The 17,297-nt window shown below is 36.3% G+C and overlaps 1 protein-coding gene across 4 annotated transcripts in view; it reads left to right on the top strand.

Annotated features, from left to right (window-relative positions):
- Spata6 (spermatogenesis associated 6) overlaps positions 1-17,297 on the top strand; it is a 66,296-nt gene that overhangs the window by 26,460 nt on the left and 22,539 nt on the right. For 2 of the 4 annotated variants that reach the window (XM_048351270.1, XM_048351271.1), the window contains 3 exons: positions 4,984-5,025; positions 6,044-6,168; positions 12,692-12,772. In XM_048351270.1, the coding sequence (XP_048207227.1) occupies positions 4,984-5,025; positions 6,044-6,168; positions 12,692-12,772 (248 nt within the window). Of the gene's footprint in view, positions 1-4,983; positions 5,026-6,027; positions 6,169-12,691; positions 12,773-17,297 lie in introns of all 4 variants that reach the window. The other 2 variants (XM_048351273.1, XM_048351272.1) reach the window with 1 other exon arrangement.

Below are 17,297 nucleotides of genomic sequence, written 5' to 3'. Positions count from 1 at the left end.
TGAATTTAGTTATTTCATTATTTTCTGGACGTCAGTGGTGTTTTAGATTTCTACCTTTTGCTATTCTGAATTATTTTGCTGGGCACATTTAGGATGTGTGAGTTTGTAGGTACCTTAATAGAAATAACATGAGTAGATAATGTGAAATAGTTTTCCAATGTCACCCCATGAGTATGTAGTTTTATTATATAGTTGTTCTTGTTTCCCATAACCTACACCTGCAACTGCCAGAATTTAAAATTTTAGTCATTATGATAGGTAAGTAATTGTTGTATCTGACATTTTCTTAAAGATAAATGAGGTAATATCATGTTGATCATACTTTCTAGACTTTCTTTTCTTTAGTTGACTGTCTTTTGCCAATTCTTCCTTCTTATAGCACTGGGGTTTGAACTCAGAGCCTCACATTTACTAGGCAAATGCTGTATCATTGAGCCATGCCTCAAATCTGAGCTTGAACTCAGGGCCTGGACCTTGTCCCTTAGCATTTTTTCTCAAAACCACTTGAGTCACAACTCTACTTCCAGCTTTCTTGGTGGCTAATTGAAGGTAAAAGTCTCATAAACTTTTCTGCACAGGTTGGCTTTCAACCACAATCTTCAGATCTCAGCCTCCTGATTAGCTAGGAGTGAGTCACTGGTGCTGGTAGATATTTTTTTTCACTTCCATGCCTTCCTTTTGAAAAATGAAATCTAGTGTCTGTGGAGCTTCTGTGCTGTGTTTCTCAGGCATCTATTTATTCTTTTTATTGCTCTTTAGTATTCCATTACATGGACATACTACAATGCAGTCATCTTTCTTTGAAAGTCTTATTTTTACATCAGATATTATTTTACATCAGATATTATTTGTATATTTGTACATCAGATATTACATGAGAGATGACATGAAGGAGATTTTTAATAAGTGCACATTCTAGTACTACAACTTTCCTCCTTGTGTTCTACTAGCTTAGTTTTAAGTTGCTGACAAACTCATGACCTGAAAATTGTTGTCACCATGATTGCTTTTCAGTGATGCCTTTCAGTCCTTTCACATCTTGGAGCATTTTCTGTCTCATTTCTATAATTGCTACTCTGAATACATCATTCATTTGTCTAATAGCAGATGCCCCCTAGTTTAAATTAAACTCCTGCATTCCTGAAATGAAGGGACACTTCGCCTCACACCTCACTGATTCGCTGAAGGCTTAGTGGTGAGCATTAGTTCACTTTGTCCTAAAAATCACCAAGCAGTTGTTCATCTTTCTTATCTTTCTTCTGTGTCTTAGAGGATGGGGTGTCCATATTCTGTCTACGTGTGCTCTTTATGCACCTCACAATCATGCTCATGATGCAACAGTGTCCCTTGTTGCTACTTGCTTCTGGTATACCAGATATTCCATGTACCTATGATAGAAATACTGTTGCCATACCCACACTCCTAGCACTGTCTAAAGGGAAACTTCCTCATCTTCCCTTTATTTTGTAAATCACTGCTTGCTAGTTCCAGTAGAGTTGCTAGTGAAAAATAGCATGGGGTTTGGACACAGTTATACCTTATCTCAGCAACTTATCATTTTTGGATAACATTAACCTTTAGGCCATGTTTCTTATCTGTGAAATGAAGGCTAGAAATGTTTTGAGGATTTGTATGAAGCTCATAGAAGCTCGGTCTTGACAGCAGATGATATCATTTAATGGTAGTAATGCATATCCTTTCAAAAACACTTTCTCCTTTTAGTCATGTTTTTCCAGTAACCAAGGTTGCAAAATAAGCACCAGGAAAATACAGTGTAATATGTATGGAAAACTTAAGACATTGACCTTATCCTAAAATTATGTTTAATTCATTTGATTTCTTCAGTCTTTCATTTGAGCTGTCTTAGCTGCTTATACTTAATTTGACTTAATGAAATCTCAGGCATTTTCTAGAGGACAATATTTCCACCCATGATCAAGCATTATGATTATTTTAAGTTATAGACCAATTTTCTTAAAATCTGAGCTGTTATTTCAGTATGTTTTTTTTTTTTTTTGCCAGTCCTGGGTCTTGGACTCAGGGCCTGAGCACTATCCCTGGCTTCCTTTTGCTCAAGGCTAGCACTCTGCCACTTGAGCCACAGCGCCACTTCTGGCCGTTTTTTGTATATGTAGTACTGGGGAATTGAACCCAGGGCCTCATGTATACGAGGCAAGCTCTCTTGCTACTAGGCCACATTCCCAGCCCTCAGTATGATTTTAGCACGATTCCTTTTCTGTTCTTCAGAACAGAATTCTGCTCTGAAGAAGAACAGAAAAGGAATCCTTATCCTATTGATAATAGTATGAGAATTATCATGGTATAGCTATGGAATATGCTGTGTGATTTGTGGGGTGATAGGATAAGGTTTTAAAGCAAAAGCTTTAGTCTATGATAAGAACAAATATTGAAATTTTAAAAATTACTTTTCACCTGTGCAGACACAGTTACATGATGGAATATAGAGAACTCAGAAATGAGTAAAATACAGAAATGAGTAAAATACAGATTGTTTAAAGGAACAACAATTTTCACAGAAAAGCAATCTATGTACATATCTATCTATAATTAGAATCTTTCTGTGGGTGTACTAGGTTTTAGGATGTCAGTAACTTACTGTAGAGTAAGTCATTAACACTGGTGTTGATGTTGCTCATCCTTGTGGCAAGTCTTCAGATTAAAGGGCAGGTAAGCTAGTTAGATTTTTAATGAAAAAGTGTAATGATAAGGTTAAAAAACTGCTGAAAAGAATGAATGGTGGTCATAGCCCTAGGACACAGGACTAAAAGGGATTAATCAAGCTTATCAGTCTCACTATTCTACTCTGATGGTCCTTATTATTTTAATGATAACATATATATATATATATATATATACATTTTGTTGGATATAGAATGTAAGAAATATAGAAGAATTCTGAAAAAAATGTAAGCAGGTTAAGTTGGATATGAAGTTGAACATATTTAGTAAATTTGATGGACAAAGCAGAAGATGAGTTTATCAGAACAACGTGAAAATGGGATGATAATACTTTCAGAATATACACACTTGCAAACCAGACTTATAATGTCATTTCAAAATTCTGTTGGTATGTAAGATAAATATACTTTTGTCTGCATATTGAGCGTGTTCCCAGTAACCTTGTTATATGTACTGATTTTTAAAATGTATGTTGAAATTCTTTTGGACATTTCTTGTACATAATCATGTGATCTGGAACTGACAAGAATTATACTTTCTCTTGTTGTCATACCTTTTATTAGTTTGTTAGACTGATTTATAGCTGCAGTCAAATGTGGAAGTGAATGGTAATGTTAGTGAATGGAGTGACTGCTTCATTTCTCCCTTTAGAGGGAAGGTTTTCAATTTTCACCTCTTAGTATTAGGTGTGCACTAGTTTTTTGGTAGTAAACCCTTATCAGATTAAGAATCTTTAAAAATTTCCTTCTGTTCCCAGATCAATTTTTTTCTTTTTTTTTTTTTTTTGGCCAAGGCTGGGGCTTGGGACTCAGGGCCTGAGCACTATTCCTGGCTTATTTTTCCTCAAGGCTGGCACTCTACCACTCACAGCACCACTTCCAGCTTTTCCTATATATGGGGTGCTGAGGAATCAAACCCAGGGATTCATGTACACGAGGCAAGCACTCTACCACTAGGCATATTCCCAGCCACCAGATCAATTTTTAAAAGCATAACTGATGGCTAAATGTTGTGAATCACTTTTCTCACTTTATTCCCTGTGATAAATTAAGCTTTTTTGTTTTGATTTGCTTTTTTTGTTGTTGCTGCTTCATTTTTGTACCAGTAGCAGGGCTTGAACTCAGGGCTTGAGCGTTGTACTTAAGCTTTTTGTTTAAAGGCAGTGCTCTACCACTTGAGCCATAGCTTTTTTTCCAGCTTTTTGGTAGTTAGTTGAAAATGGGAGTTTCATGGACTTCCACTCCCAAACTAGTTTCAAACCACAATCCTCATATCTATCTCAGCCTCCTGAGTGCTACGATTATAGGCATGAGACACTGGCACCCTGCATGCTGCTTGTTTTTAAACATTAAATAGAATTTCTATATTGACAGATTTGATTTGTAAATACTTTGTTGAGGAATTTCTGTTCACGAAATAGGTGGCCATTTTCCTTTCTTGTAAGGTCCTTGTCAAGTGTTAGTATTAAAAATTTCTTCGGTTGCTGCTGTTGTTTCTTGTTATTTCTCAGGTGATTTTTGTTCCTAATTATCAATTTTCATGTATACTCCGTTGGTTTTGATTGAAAGCCAACCTAGGAGTAGCTTGAAGTCATGTGGGTGAAGCCATTTTTCCTTCAGATGGGTTTGTGATTGTTTTAGCAGATTGCTAGGAGACTTTGGCATTTTTGAATTCCCTAAATTCAGACAGAATTTGAAATATCCAAATTTGGGCTTTAGTTCACAATTGGCTATTGTTTTATTTTTCCTTTACTCTCAGGATTTATTATTAGTGAACCCCAACTATAACCCAGCCAGTTCATCGGTCTATTGACACTTACATCCAGATATCCCTTCCTTCTCTTCCCAAGGCCAAAATACTTCAATTTTTGCATGGTTTTTAGAAAATAGAGCATTGTTTATTTTTTCTTATTTTTATACAGTTATTACAAAATATTTTAAATTGCTAGGTATATTAGAAAATATTTACATATTATAAAATATAAATAAAACAATTATTAATATAACATATTAATAACACATAATCAATTATAACATAGTATATTAATATACATTTTATGACATAATGTATGTATTAATAATGTACAATATATTATATTATGTTTTATAATATATTTGTATTATACTTAGTAGTGCTCCTCATTCTGAGTAGGAAATAGGCATAATTTATATTTATAGAAATATATAATCTACTTAAGTACAACTATGGACGTAGACAATACCCAGGGATTTGACTTTTAAAGCAATGCCGTTATTCATTATTAATTTTTCTTTCTTTTCTCAGATGACACAGCAGTGTTTGAGTTGATACAGCTAGTTCCACCAGGTACTGTATTACATGTTGATAAGGTAACAGACATGGGATATCACTTCAAGGACCATTTGTAGGCACGAATTTAAAAATGTTCATTATTAGTCAAATGTCAGCAGACCAAAACAAGATATACAAAATGATTGACATAAATGACACTTTAACACATCCTTCTGAACACACTGAATAAACAATAGTAGTTGAAAATGGAAAATGAGCTGTTGCCATGTGACAGCCATAAAATGATTTTTAGTTTTTGAGATTTCTCTCAAATGATATAAGACAGATAATGATCTATTTTTGTAGGCTACCATTACTTGGAGTAGAGGACAATAGAACTTATGTGGTAAACACCTCAAATTTCTGTAGGAGGGAGATAGGTCATTAAAATATAGAGGATGGTTTCATCTACATGCATTCTCATGATTATAGAAAAAACATCTGTCCTAGCCAAATTCTTATTTAATATGACAGTTAGAGACTTGTATTATATTAAATGCTAACAATTTAAACATGTGAATAATATATCTTTATAATTCAGCTAGCCACAAATTTTAGAAAATATTTCAATTATTTTTAACACATGATCTTATATCTATCACACTGACAGAGGACAAAAATGAGAGATAGAAAAATCATAGAAACAGGAATTAGATGGGAATTTGGTTTTGTAAATGTTTATATCTTTACAAAAAATGTCTTTATTTTAAAAATTACTTGTTTTCCTTGAACACATAGTATTTAGTGAGTTTACATGAGTATCCTTATTCTCTAAATGCGGGGAACAGGCAGAGAGTGACTGATATATAGCATACATGTGAAAATGAAAATGTGTTATCACTATATATATACATGTATATGTATATATATACACACACATATTTTTTTAATTTTCTTTTCATAGAAGATAAACATGCTCCTGAAGCAGGTATTCAAATAAGGCATCAGGCAATATATATACATTATACTTGTGATTTTGTTTCTAAATAGAATATTTTGTTATAATTTGAATCATAGGATATCTTTCTTATAGTGGGTGAAACACTGTCTACCTATGATGAAAATACACGAGATTTCATGTTCCCGGGTCCAAACCAAATATCTGGACACCATGATTCAAATCGCCAGGTGACCATGAGGAGGATTTCTGGCCTAAGAGTAAGTACTGTCTTCACTCAGCTGTTGTTACAGAGTCACTGTCATAATCACCACATAGCCCTCAACATCATAAATTTGAAAACTCAGTGCAAGTTTAATTTGGTTTAAAACTTAATTGTAATTGTGTTAAGTATCCAGAAATGTAATGAAAAGTACTTAAGTTTCTATGGATTCATTGTACAAAATTATCAAGTGTTACATTGCCTTTGGTCTTTTTCTATTGGCTAGTATCAGTTATACAGTGAGGTGGGATTTCATTCTTACATCTCCACACACGTTTGCACTCTATTACACTCCAATACTTATTCCTTTTTTCATAGTTGCATTGTCTCATATTTGTTAAATCTCTTTTTTTCCTCCTCTCCACCTCTATCCCATCAACTTCCCTTTCTTTTCTGTTTCTAGGAAATGACCACCAAACATTTGAATGATAGTCTCAATAGGTTTAGAACATCCAGCTTAAAGCAATCATCTGATTTTATTTTACACCCATAAGATTGGTCAACAAAATTAAATAACCTTGATATTAGATGTATAAAATAAAGGAAATGTTGTTGTATTGGTATACTGTGTAAATTAGAACAATCACAATTTGTAATTTACACAATGTGTAAATTAGAACAATCACAATCACAGATTTTTTTGTAACAGTTTTTATAGCATATGACCTAGTTTTGTAGCTTAGATATTCTCTCTGGTATACTAAGAGTCTTAAAATGTTGTTTAAGTAGTGATGTCTTTTTGTTGTTGCTTTGCTTTTTGCTTTGTGCTAGCCCTAGGGCTAGCACTCAGGACCTGAGTGCTATTTCTGAGCTTTTTTGCTCAAGGCTGTCACTTTACCTTTGGACCACATCTCTTCTTCTGGATTTTTGATAGTTAATTGGAGATTATAGTCTCAGGGACTTTCCAGCCTAGACTGGCTTCAAACTGCAACCCCAGATCTCAGCCTCCTGAAGATTACAGGAAAGAGTCACTGGTGCCCATCTAATATTGTTAATAATAACGTAAAATGAAAATGTTTGGTGTGATGGTTAGTAGATTTAGGATAGATTAACTGGAAAGCATTCATAGAATAGACATATATAGCAAGGGACAGTGGCTCAAGCCTCTTGGGAGGTGGAGATTGGGAAAATTGAGGTTCAAGGCCAGCCTCATCATAAGGTACATGAGACTCCATCTTACTCAACAGCAGAGCATGGCATCATGGGCCTGTTATCCTATCTACAGAAATAGCACAGTGGCTGGATTTCCCTACCTGCCATACCCAGCCATACTGGGAAGCACATGTAGTATATTTTCAACCCAGGCCTGCGTGGGCATAAAGTTGAGACCTACCTTGAAATATAACCAGTTAAAAACAAGACTGGAGGTGTTACTCAAGTGATAGAGTACCTGCTTAGCAAGTAAGAGGCTCCAAGGTAAGTCCCCTGTAATGTAAAGAAAACCAAACAAACATATAAACACACACACACACACACACACATTCACACATTCGTACAACTAAATTAAGAACTATGTTAGGGGCTGGGAATATGGCCTAGTGGCAAGAGTGCTTGCCTCATATACATGAAGCCCTAGGTTTGATTCCTCAGTATCACATATATAGAAAAGGCCAGAAGTGGCGCTGTGGCTGAAGTTGGCAGAGTGCTAGCCTTGAGCAAAAAGAAGCCAGGGATAGTGCTTAGGCCCTGAGTTCCACCAAGGACTGGCCAAGAAAAAGAAAAAAAAAAAAAGAAAGAAAGAAAAAAAAGAACTATGTTAAGGGATGGCTTATTCTCTGTCTTTTCTGGCTACTTCTTTCAACTTCTGTATGATAATAAACTCATTATCCATGAAACTTAATCTTCCACTCCAGAGAACTGAGAGAAGTCCATGTTGTTTCAAAAAAGGAAAAGCAAAAGTTGACTAGCTTGAACTTATTTGGGCAAACATTTTTTAAACTATCTGTAAGTCTCAGAATAATGTGAATAAGGAACAGGAGCCAATGTACTAGATGAGAGTTTCACTTACAGGTCTAGATTTATGGTAGTTTCTGCTCAAAGAAATAGCAACTTCACCTCACTAAAAGAACAAAAAAGTTGACTAGCAAGTCTCTGAAATGTTTTCTCCTTTGAGATATTTTTGGAGTCCATTAGCCAGCTTTGGTACTATAAATGTCTTCAAAGTATATTTCAAGAACCATATGGTAACCCAAAATTAAAATTGAATCTGATTTTAAATGTATGATCACTGAAAATGCTATATTATACCAAGATACAATGTAAACTCAAGCATGGACTTTGAGCAGGGATTTTTATTTCACCATTTAACTTGCATTATTTTTGCATATATTTGGAAAATAATGGATTATTAAGGCCAAACTTATATTTTAAAGTAAGAGCTTCTAGTAATTGTACAACAAAGATTTTCTGCACACTCAACAAATATAAAACTGAATAAAAATGCTAAAAACAATTTCAGGGCACTAAATATTGACCATCAAGTAGGAACAGACAAATGGGGTTTTCATGCTTGAAAAATTGCTAGAGTGTAAGGTGAAGTTGGCAGGAATTTGTGGCTTTCTTTCCTGGGATGCTTGCTCAGGCAATATACCCGACTTGCTCATTGACAAGTATAGCCTCATCTGCCTGTTGCTGGGCACAAACCCAGCAGCTTCACTACCAGAGGGGTTAGAATCTCAATCTTAGGCAATGGGGTGTATTGTATGGTTTTGGCAGCTAAGCCTGGTGTATTCAGCTGGAAGCAGATGAAGAAACCCCACAGCTTTGCTAGGTCACTTTCAGTACTAATTGGGGTGAACAGCACACCTGCCAGGAAGCTGATGGGAGATCCTGGAGGCAGGACACAGAAAGGATTAAGATAAGCTTTCCACCCCTTTCTCGCTGCCTAGGAAACCCCATGCTTAAGGGAGACAGTCAGATCCCAGCAAAAAAATGAAAGCCCAAGGAAAGTGACTATAGCTTTGAATGTACTCCCTATACCACACACAGCAGAATGTGTGGAACTCTTACTAGTCCATTAGATGACTCCTTAGCTATGTGCACACACATGTGCTCCTAGAAAGAATCAAACAATACAAAAGATGAGGAACATTTGTAAACTGAATAGAAAAATGGCAGATTAAATTCAGCCATATCAATAATTATATTTACATATGAGTGAGAAATATTCTAGTAAATATTCTGTGGCCCAGCAGATATAAATTTTCTGCTCCAGATCTTTGTGATTCTGAGTATTCAGCTGTGAGTCCTAGGCTGTACCACTGTATCAGGGGTTCAAAGCATATCAGGGATCAATTCCTGGCATTATCATGAACTTACTGAGTAATGTTGGGAAAGGCATGGTAACTGTATATATCACAGGATTCTTGGGTAATTAATGTTACCTTGTGTGTAGTTATCGCAGTGCCTGACACATAAAGAAGATCATAAATCTGTGCATGGTCATGGTGGTAGTGGTGATGGGGTGGTAGGAATAATGATAGCCCTCCTAGACTGGAGGACATATATAGTATATATACTATATATATGTATATATATATATGTTTATACTATGATGGAATCACATAATGACACATTTTGGACATATCCTTATAGATATGATGTTTATACTACAATGGAATCATATAATAACTCATTTCTTGAGACATATTCTTTGCTTTCATCATTAAATGACACTTTCCTGCATGTCCAGAAATTCTTTGATACTTTCTCTCTTCCAAGAACAAAACTAGTTCTGCTCCTGTTAAGTCACTGTACCTCATGGCAGACAAATGTAGAGCAATAGTATTGGACTTTTGAGACAAGGTCGTTGAAAGCATTCAGTGTCTCTTACATCGCTTGTTTCAGCAGAAACCAGCTTTCTGTGTAAGGACACTGAAGAACTCTTTGCAGAGAGCAGAAGCTGGAAAGACTTTGTTAGAATATTTGTTAAAACTTGAAAAAGAGGATCCTTGCTGTGTAATGGCAGGAAGTTTAACATCATAGTCACCCGCAAGAATGTGGAAGCAATAAAATAGGCCCTGTGTTCATAGAGGCTTTCAGACAGTGCTAGAGAATTTGTCTGTAACCTTGTGCTGCTTATAGAACAGAACAGGGAGATGAAGGGAAAGCTGTTACAAAGAGTCAGACCTTAGTATTTCACATAATTCCCAGTTTTTCTTGCTGGCAGACATTGCTGAAATTAAGAAATAACCTCTGAGAAAACCACATTCTAGTCCAGTTGGAATAAACTTTGGTCTGATGCCACTGAAGCTACAACTGTAAAATTCTTCATTAAAACTTCAACATGTTCTTGGAAAATGTGGGCTGGCTTCCATGCAAGAGCATTCTCTCAGGACTCTCAGAAGAAGCCTGTTACTGAGAAAGGTGTGCCCCATTATAGAGAAGATTGTGGCTTTGATTTAATGTAGGGAACCCCAACAAAACTCATCATGCCTCCAAAAATGTGTAGGAGATAGTCTGGTCTGAAATGGAGAGGCATCACAAAATAAAAAGACCTTTGGACTCCAGATAGTCTATTGATAGGAACCAAGCTCAGAACCCTGGACAGCTCCCATTGGAATAGAATCATAATTCAGAGGATTTATGATTAGAGAATGGAAGAAGACTCCACACTGGGAAGCCAAAAATCATGGCTAGTTCTGAGCACAATAGGACCAAGCTTTAGTTAAGGCTTGCCCAACATTCCTCTGGATTTCAGAATTCTTACAGACCACGTGATTCCTGGCTATCTCCATTTCTCCCTGGTAAACAGGAATGCCCATTGTGATTCTTCTTTGCTGGCTGCATATGTGAACACTGTTTGTTTTTCAAGTAACTAGTTTGTAAGTCTTCTGATAAAAGTAGAAGCTGTACTGGCCCACACACCCCAGGATTTGATTTACATGTTAACATTGTGGAATTCAATCTGTCCATTTTTTTTCTTCCTTTTGTTTGATGGGTGAGGGTGAGGATATTGTGCATGGAAAGGGAATTTGAGTCATTTGTTGCCAGAAGGCAGACTATGGGCTTTCAACTAATACACAAATACTTTAGTTCTGCTCCCTTTGAAAGGCAGCCCAGAACCTGTGTCATGGAGTGTGGACTGTGCTTACGTACCACAGAACAGAATCACTTAGCAGTATAGGACTCCTGATTCTTTATCACTATAGCTTCTTTCATGTTTTGCCTTGATCACTCACATTGGGGGAACTTGTCACCATGTCATAAAGACATCCCAAAGTCCTATGGAGAGATATTTGTGAAGAATAAGTCAGTCTTTTGGGAAAGGTAGAGGGACTTGAGGTCTCCAGCCAACAGCAGTGGGAATGAACCTTCTTGAGAAGATTGGCAAGCCTCAGCCATGCCTTCAGAGGCCAAATTACATCTCCACTAAAATCTAGAGAAAAATTCTAAGCCAGAAGCCAGAACTCAGAGCTTTACACTTAGTAAGCAAGCCACATCTCAACCCTTTATGCTCTAGCTGTTTTTCAGATAGGGTGTTGCAATCTTTGCCCAGAAGTCCTCACCTCAAACCTCCTCTGTTAGCTCTAATACACAGTCTTCTTGCTTCCACCTTCCAAGAAGCTGGAGTTGCAGGAATGAGCCACTATGCTCACTCTTTTAACTATTTTAAACTGCTAGATTTGGAGTATATGTTCATTGTCCTGATTGATGTCTAACAAATAGACATAGTGAATATTAATAAAAGATATACTTGCAGAAAACAATATTTCAGCTCTTATGCAATTCAGATTTACCTGTCCAACATCTTAAACTATAAACTTAGTCACAGATTGGGTTTGTAGGGTTGTTGGTCGTATCTGACTTCTGTTGTGTGAGAACAGAGGCTGTGGGCATGGACTGTTGGTTGACATACATAGATGTGAATGTGAAAATGTGAACTACATTACAGGCTGTACTGGAAGAATTGGTAGACACTTATCTCTCTTCTGTGTAAAAAACTGCATCCCCAGGAGGCACAGGCTGTGATTATGAGACTATATTTCATATGTTTTTAGTAATGCAGTATGATCTGTCTGTCTATCTGTATATATCCATCTAATTATCTATCATCTATCTAGTGAAATGACTGCATCAAGGTACTTAACATATTCCTTGCTTTTAAAAAAATTAATGATTATAGGTTTTGAACTCAGAACATTGTACTTGATAGGCAGGAGCTACAACTTGAGCCGTTCCCATACACACACACACACACACACACACACACACACACACACACACACCTTATTTTTTTGGGGGGGGGTCCTATAAATAATTCTGACAGTTAAAAAAATTGAAACCCATTGAGGATTGTACTATAGCATAAAAATCTTCAGTTTGATTGGGAGATAGTTCCTCCTGTTGATGTAATCATTAACAATGAAACTGCTTGCTGCTAAGATTTAGCTTTTACAATTTTGACTTTATCTCTAATAAAAAGTTCAAGCTAAGAGAAGATTACTTTAGGCCATGTTCTCATCACGAATAATTGCCTCTTTTAAAATGGAAATGTCTAATCCTGTCTTTTTAAATTCCAGGGAATTGCTCCAAAGCTGGAATTTTCTACAACGTCAGTTATTACTGAATGTCTGATAAGTTCAAGGAAGTGCCGCGCTCAGGTTAAAATGATTTATTTAAAATATTTAATAATTTCACTTGTTCATGTCTGTGACTGTTTGGCCGGCTTTATTCTTTTGTGTTGGGTGCAACTCGTTTTACTTTTTGTTCAGTCTTTAGGTAAAATCACTAACCACATTATTTGCCAGTTTGGTTACCTCTAAATAAATGTGAGAATGAAATGATAGAGGGTGCCATGATTTTTTTTATCATATGCTTATACCAATTTATTTTTTTTATACAAAGAACCAGGATACCAGAAAGATATTGTGATCAAGTAATGTCATAGAAAATGATCTAAGACTTCTATACATCTTATAGAAGTTACAGGTTACCACAGAAAGTTTCAAAGGATGCCTTTTAGCAACCGTGACACAAATTCCTAGTCTGGGAGGCTAGTTATGAATGTTTTCTTGTGTGTATCTGATTCCTTAGGGGACTCTTAGTTTGGTCACTATACTGGTCCTATTCACTTAAAGGAAGTTTGAACATTCAGCCTAAAAATACCTTCTGTGATTGTGAAAATTACCTTTAATAAGCTATCTGGATCTATTCTCTTCTTATTTCTTACTCATTTCCAAGGTGGTCTTGTGATAGACAAGTTACCTTATCTGCAGGTAATTTAATAATGGCCTGGCATCATTTACAAGCAGGTACATCAAGATCAGGTAACAATGACCTGTCTGTGATGAAGAGCCAGTGATGTAGACAGCCCATACCCATCCTGTAAGCAATAACTTATTAATTACTACATTATTAGTTTTTCCACTAAATTTACTGAGGATATTTGCTGTGACTTAAGCTAAGAAAGGTAAAATGTATAGAATTATTGAAGGAACATTCTTGTTTTGTTTAGCAAGGTCTAGTTATTTATCTTTTTAAAACAGCTGTAAGAAATCTGACAAGACATTTGCCAAATGCAGAGACCGTTACAACATGCTTTTTTTTTTTTTAAACTTGGGTTTAGTTCCTGACTTTTCTTTTTTCATTATCTGTAAGTCGTTGTACAGAGGAGTTGCCATTTAATAAAGCAGTTTATGAGTACAATATATCTTAATCACTGTCATCCTTTTCAAGATGTACTCCATGCACATTTATAAACTGTTAGAAATGCTGTCTGGACTAGATGCATTTTCTTCCCATACTGGAATATGCCTGTCTAATGGATGGATAGATACATCTTTTTCTTTTATACTTTAGATCTAAAGTATAGTGTTCCCATAGAAGTATGTACATCCAAACGTCTAAGCTCAGTGGGAGAACCCTTCTGAATATAAAGCCACCAGCCCTTACACTTCATTACATTTATGAACTAATATTTTCCACGGGAACTTTCAGCCAGACTGTTGCTTTTATTTCCTAACTTGAAGTTTCCATATACATCATTTGATCCTTATTAAATATGGATGTGAGGGAATAGTTTTGCTATCAAACAGTATTTAAGAAAATATGCTTTAGCCGGGTGCCAGTGGCTCACACCTGTAATTCTAGCTACTATGGAGACTAAGATCTCAGGATTGGGATTCAAAGCCAGCCTGGGAACGAAAGTCCATCAGAAATAATATCTCCAATTAACCACCAGAAAACCAGAAGTGGTACTATGATTCAAGTGGTAGAGTGCAAGCTTTTACCTGAAGAACTCAGGGCAGTGCCCAGGCCCAGAGTTCAAGCTCCACAATTGACCACAAAAATAAAAAAAGTAAAGAAAATATGCTTTATACCTGGGGATCTAGCTTAGTCATAGAGCACTTGTCTAGCATGCATGAGGCTCTAGGTTCAATAACCAGCACACAAAACAAAAGAAAGAAAAAAAAGGTAGAAACAAGAAGACCTAGAGCTGAGCTCCTTATAAGTTGTGAAGATTAGAGATTTTATGTAATATACTCCATGTATAACAGAGAATTCATGGATATTCAGCTTAAAAACAATTGAGCCTGTTTTAAAACTAAGCTCATTTTCTAAAAAATAATAATTTCAGATATAAAATATAATAACTAAAATAGAAGGTAAGAATGGGTGCTGGTGGCACATGCCTATAATCCTAGCTGCTTAGGAGGCTGAGATCTGATAATTATGGTTCAAAGCCAGACCAAGCAGGTAAGTCCATGAGATTCTTATCTCCAATTAACTGCCAAAAAGCCAGAAGTGGAGCTGTGACAGTAAAGACCAGGTCTGCAAAATAACAAACTTCTTTTCAAATGGTATCTCCACATGTTTGGGTCAGCAGCATTACATTATATATCTAAAACCAATTACTAAACATATAAAAAAAAGTCTAGGATAGACCTATCAGAGTCTCACAGTAGCTCAACAGCTATGTATACATGATTATTTAAGATGAGGCTAAGCAAAATGAACTCCAAGAGAAGGAAACAGGAGGATTTTATTGTTGTCATTATATTTCATGTACTAGGTGAATTTCCTTTGGCATACCCTATATGGTTAATGTATATGATTTTGATACACTGGGTATTATATACATGCTTACCTGAACTAGGGAAGGGAAAGAAAAATGAGGGAAGGTGTAACAAATATAACAAGAAATGTACTCACTACCTTACTATGTAACTGTACTCCCTCTGTACATCACCTTGTCAATAAAATTTAATTAAAAACTTTCATATATATAAAGCAGCATTTTCAAAGATAAGAATAAAACTTGATTTAGAGAAAAGTAAAATATAAAATTATGTATAAAATCCTTATTCTTCTTGTACTTTAGTTTCAGAATATTTCATGACCCATTTAATGGAGTGACAAGCATAATTTTTGGGGGGACTAGTTATTTGTCTGTTGCAAACTGAAATTATTGTTAAATATCAAAACATTGATGCCATCCTAGTAAGTTATTAATCTGATGTCTCATGTAGGTTTTTCTATGTTATAATCTTCCCTAATTTAGTTGCTTAAGATGGTGACACTGGATTTACTTACTGGTGATGCTTTTGCCCTGGACTGAGGGCTAAAGCTGAGTGCTCTAGGATGGCCTCACCCACATGTCTGGCATTTGACAGACATTTTCTTTAGAACAAGATCTGTAATTTCTGATGATCTTTATCTCATTTAGAGCTTTGATCTTTGACTCTCATAGAAGGTTAATCATTCTGGAACATTCACATGATAGCAGATAGGTTCTCAGGAATAAGAGTAGCCAGCCACTTCAAAAGTCTCTCCTTGAAGCATATCCCTATTGGTCAAAGGAAGTGAAACCTAGACTTCCTAGGAGAAACTATCCTGTGTGTGGCTAGAGGAAGGGAAATTAGGCAGTCATTTTTGTTTCTATTGTGCTTCTATTTTGTGTTTCATTAGATGTAACTAGAGCATTAGGCATGAGTAGGGTTAGACAGCTTTCCATTTGTGGCACATACGTAGTTTATAACTTCTTATAGTAGTATAGAACACTAAAATCCTTTAATAAAGAAGATAGAATTGGTAGTCAGTGATAGATATGTAAGAAGGCACTTTAAACATTGCTGAAATGATTATTTCAGCCTGGATACTAAAAACCTATGAAGGGCCAGGGGAAAGAAATGCAAGGACTGAGGTGGTAACAAAATAAATTCTGTGAGAATAAAAGTAGACTGAGAATAAATTTTGGTAAGTAAGAGATTTTCCTCACAGTTACGAATACAATGGGCCTGAGAGTGGTGAATTCTAAAATACAGAAGTCAAGAATTCAATGAGCTGAGACTATGGCATAGTGGTAAAGTGCTTGCCTCGTATACATGAAGCCCTGGGTTCGATTTCTCAGCACCACATATATAGATAAAAGCCAGAAGTGGTGCTGTGGCTCAAGTGGTAGAGTGCTTAGCCTTGAGCCAAAAGAAATCAAGGACAGTGCTCAGGCCCTGAGTCCATGCCCCAGGACTGGCATCAAAAACAAAACAAATAAAAAAGAATTCAAGCTGAGGGTCTTGGAAAAATTCACTGCTTGAGTATTTTGTCAGCCTAAAAGATCGTGTCTAGTGCAAAAATTTCCTCCTCCTGTGAGTCACTGCCTTCTGTGACAGCAGCAAGTGATGTCACAGAGGTGGGTGAAGTTATAGAGAAGGTTCGAAGGTCCTGAGGCTATTGGACAGTCGGACAAGGCCCAGGAAGGATCACATCAAACATGGCAGAAGAAAGAAAGAAAGATGGATGAAATAGTTTGGTACCCACCGGGGCTGCAGGGAGCCACCAGACCTGCCTTCATTCCTGTATGTTTTCGACTTGAGAAATATTTGAATCTTTACCCTTCAGTTCATATTTGGTTTTTATTTACTTAGATTCTCTTATTAAATAGGGGGGGGGTGAATTGAGGAGCTAGTAAAGGAAGTAGGATTGATTTTTTTAAAATTTTTTATTTTTGCCAATCCTGAGGCTTGATTTCAGGGCCTGAGCACTGTCCCTGGCTTCTTCCCGCTCAAGGCTAGCACTCTGCCAACTTGAGCCACAGCGCCAATTCTGGCCTTTTCTATATATGTGGTGCTGAGGAATAGAACGTAGGGCTTCATGTATATGAGGCAAGCACTCTTGCCACTAGGCCAT

The sequence above is a fragment of the Perognathus longimembris genome, chromosome 7 (genome assembly GCF_023159225.1).
Source record: "Perognathus longimembris pacificus isolate PPM17 chromosome 7, ASM2315922v1, whole genome shotgun sequence".
Taxonomy (NCBI): domain Eukaryota; kingdom Metazoa; phylum Chordata; class Mammalia; order Rodentia; family Heteromyidae; genus Perognathus; species Perognathus longimembris.
Note: the sequence above shows the minus strand (reverse complement) of the source record. Positions and strands in the feature narration are given on the sequence as shown.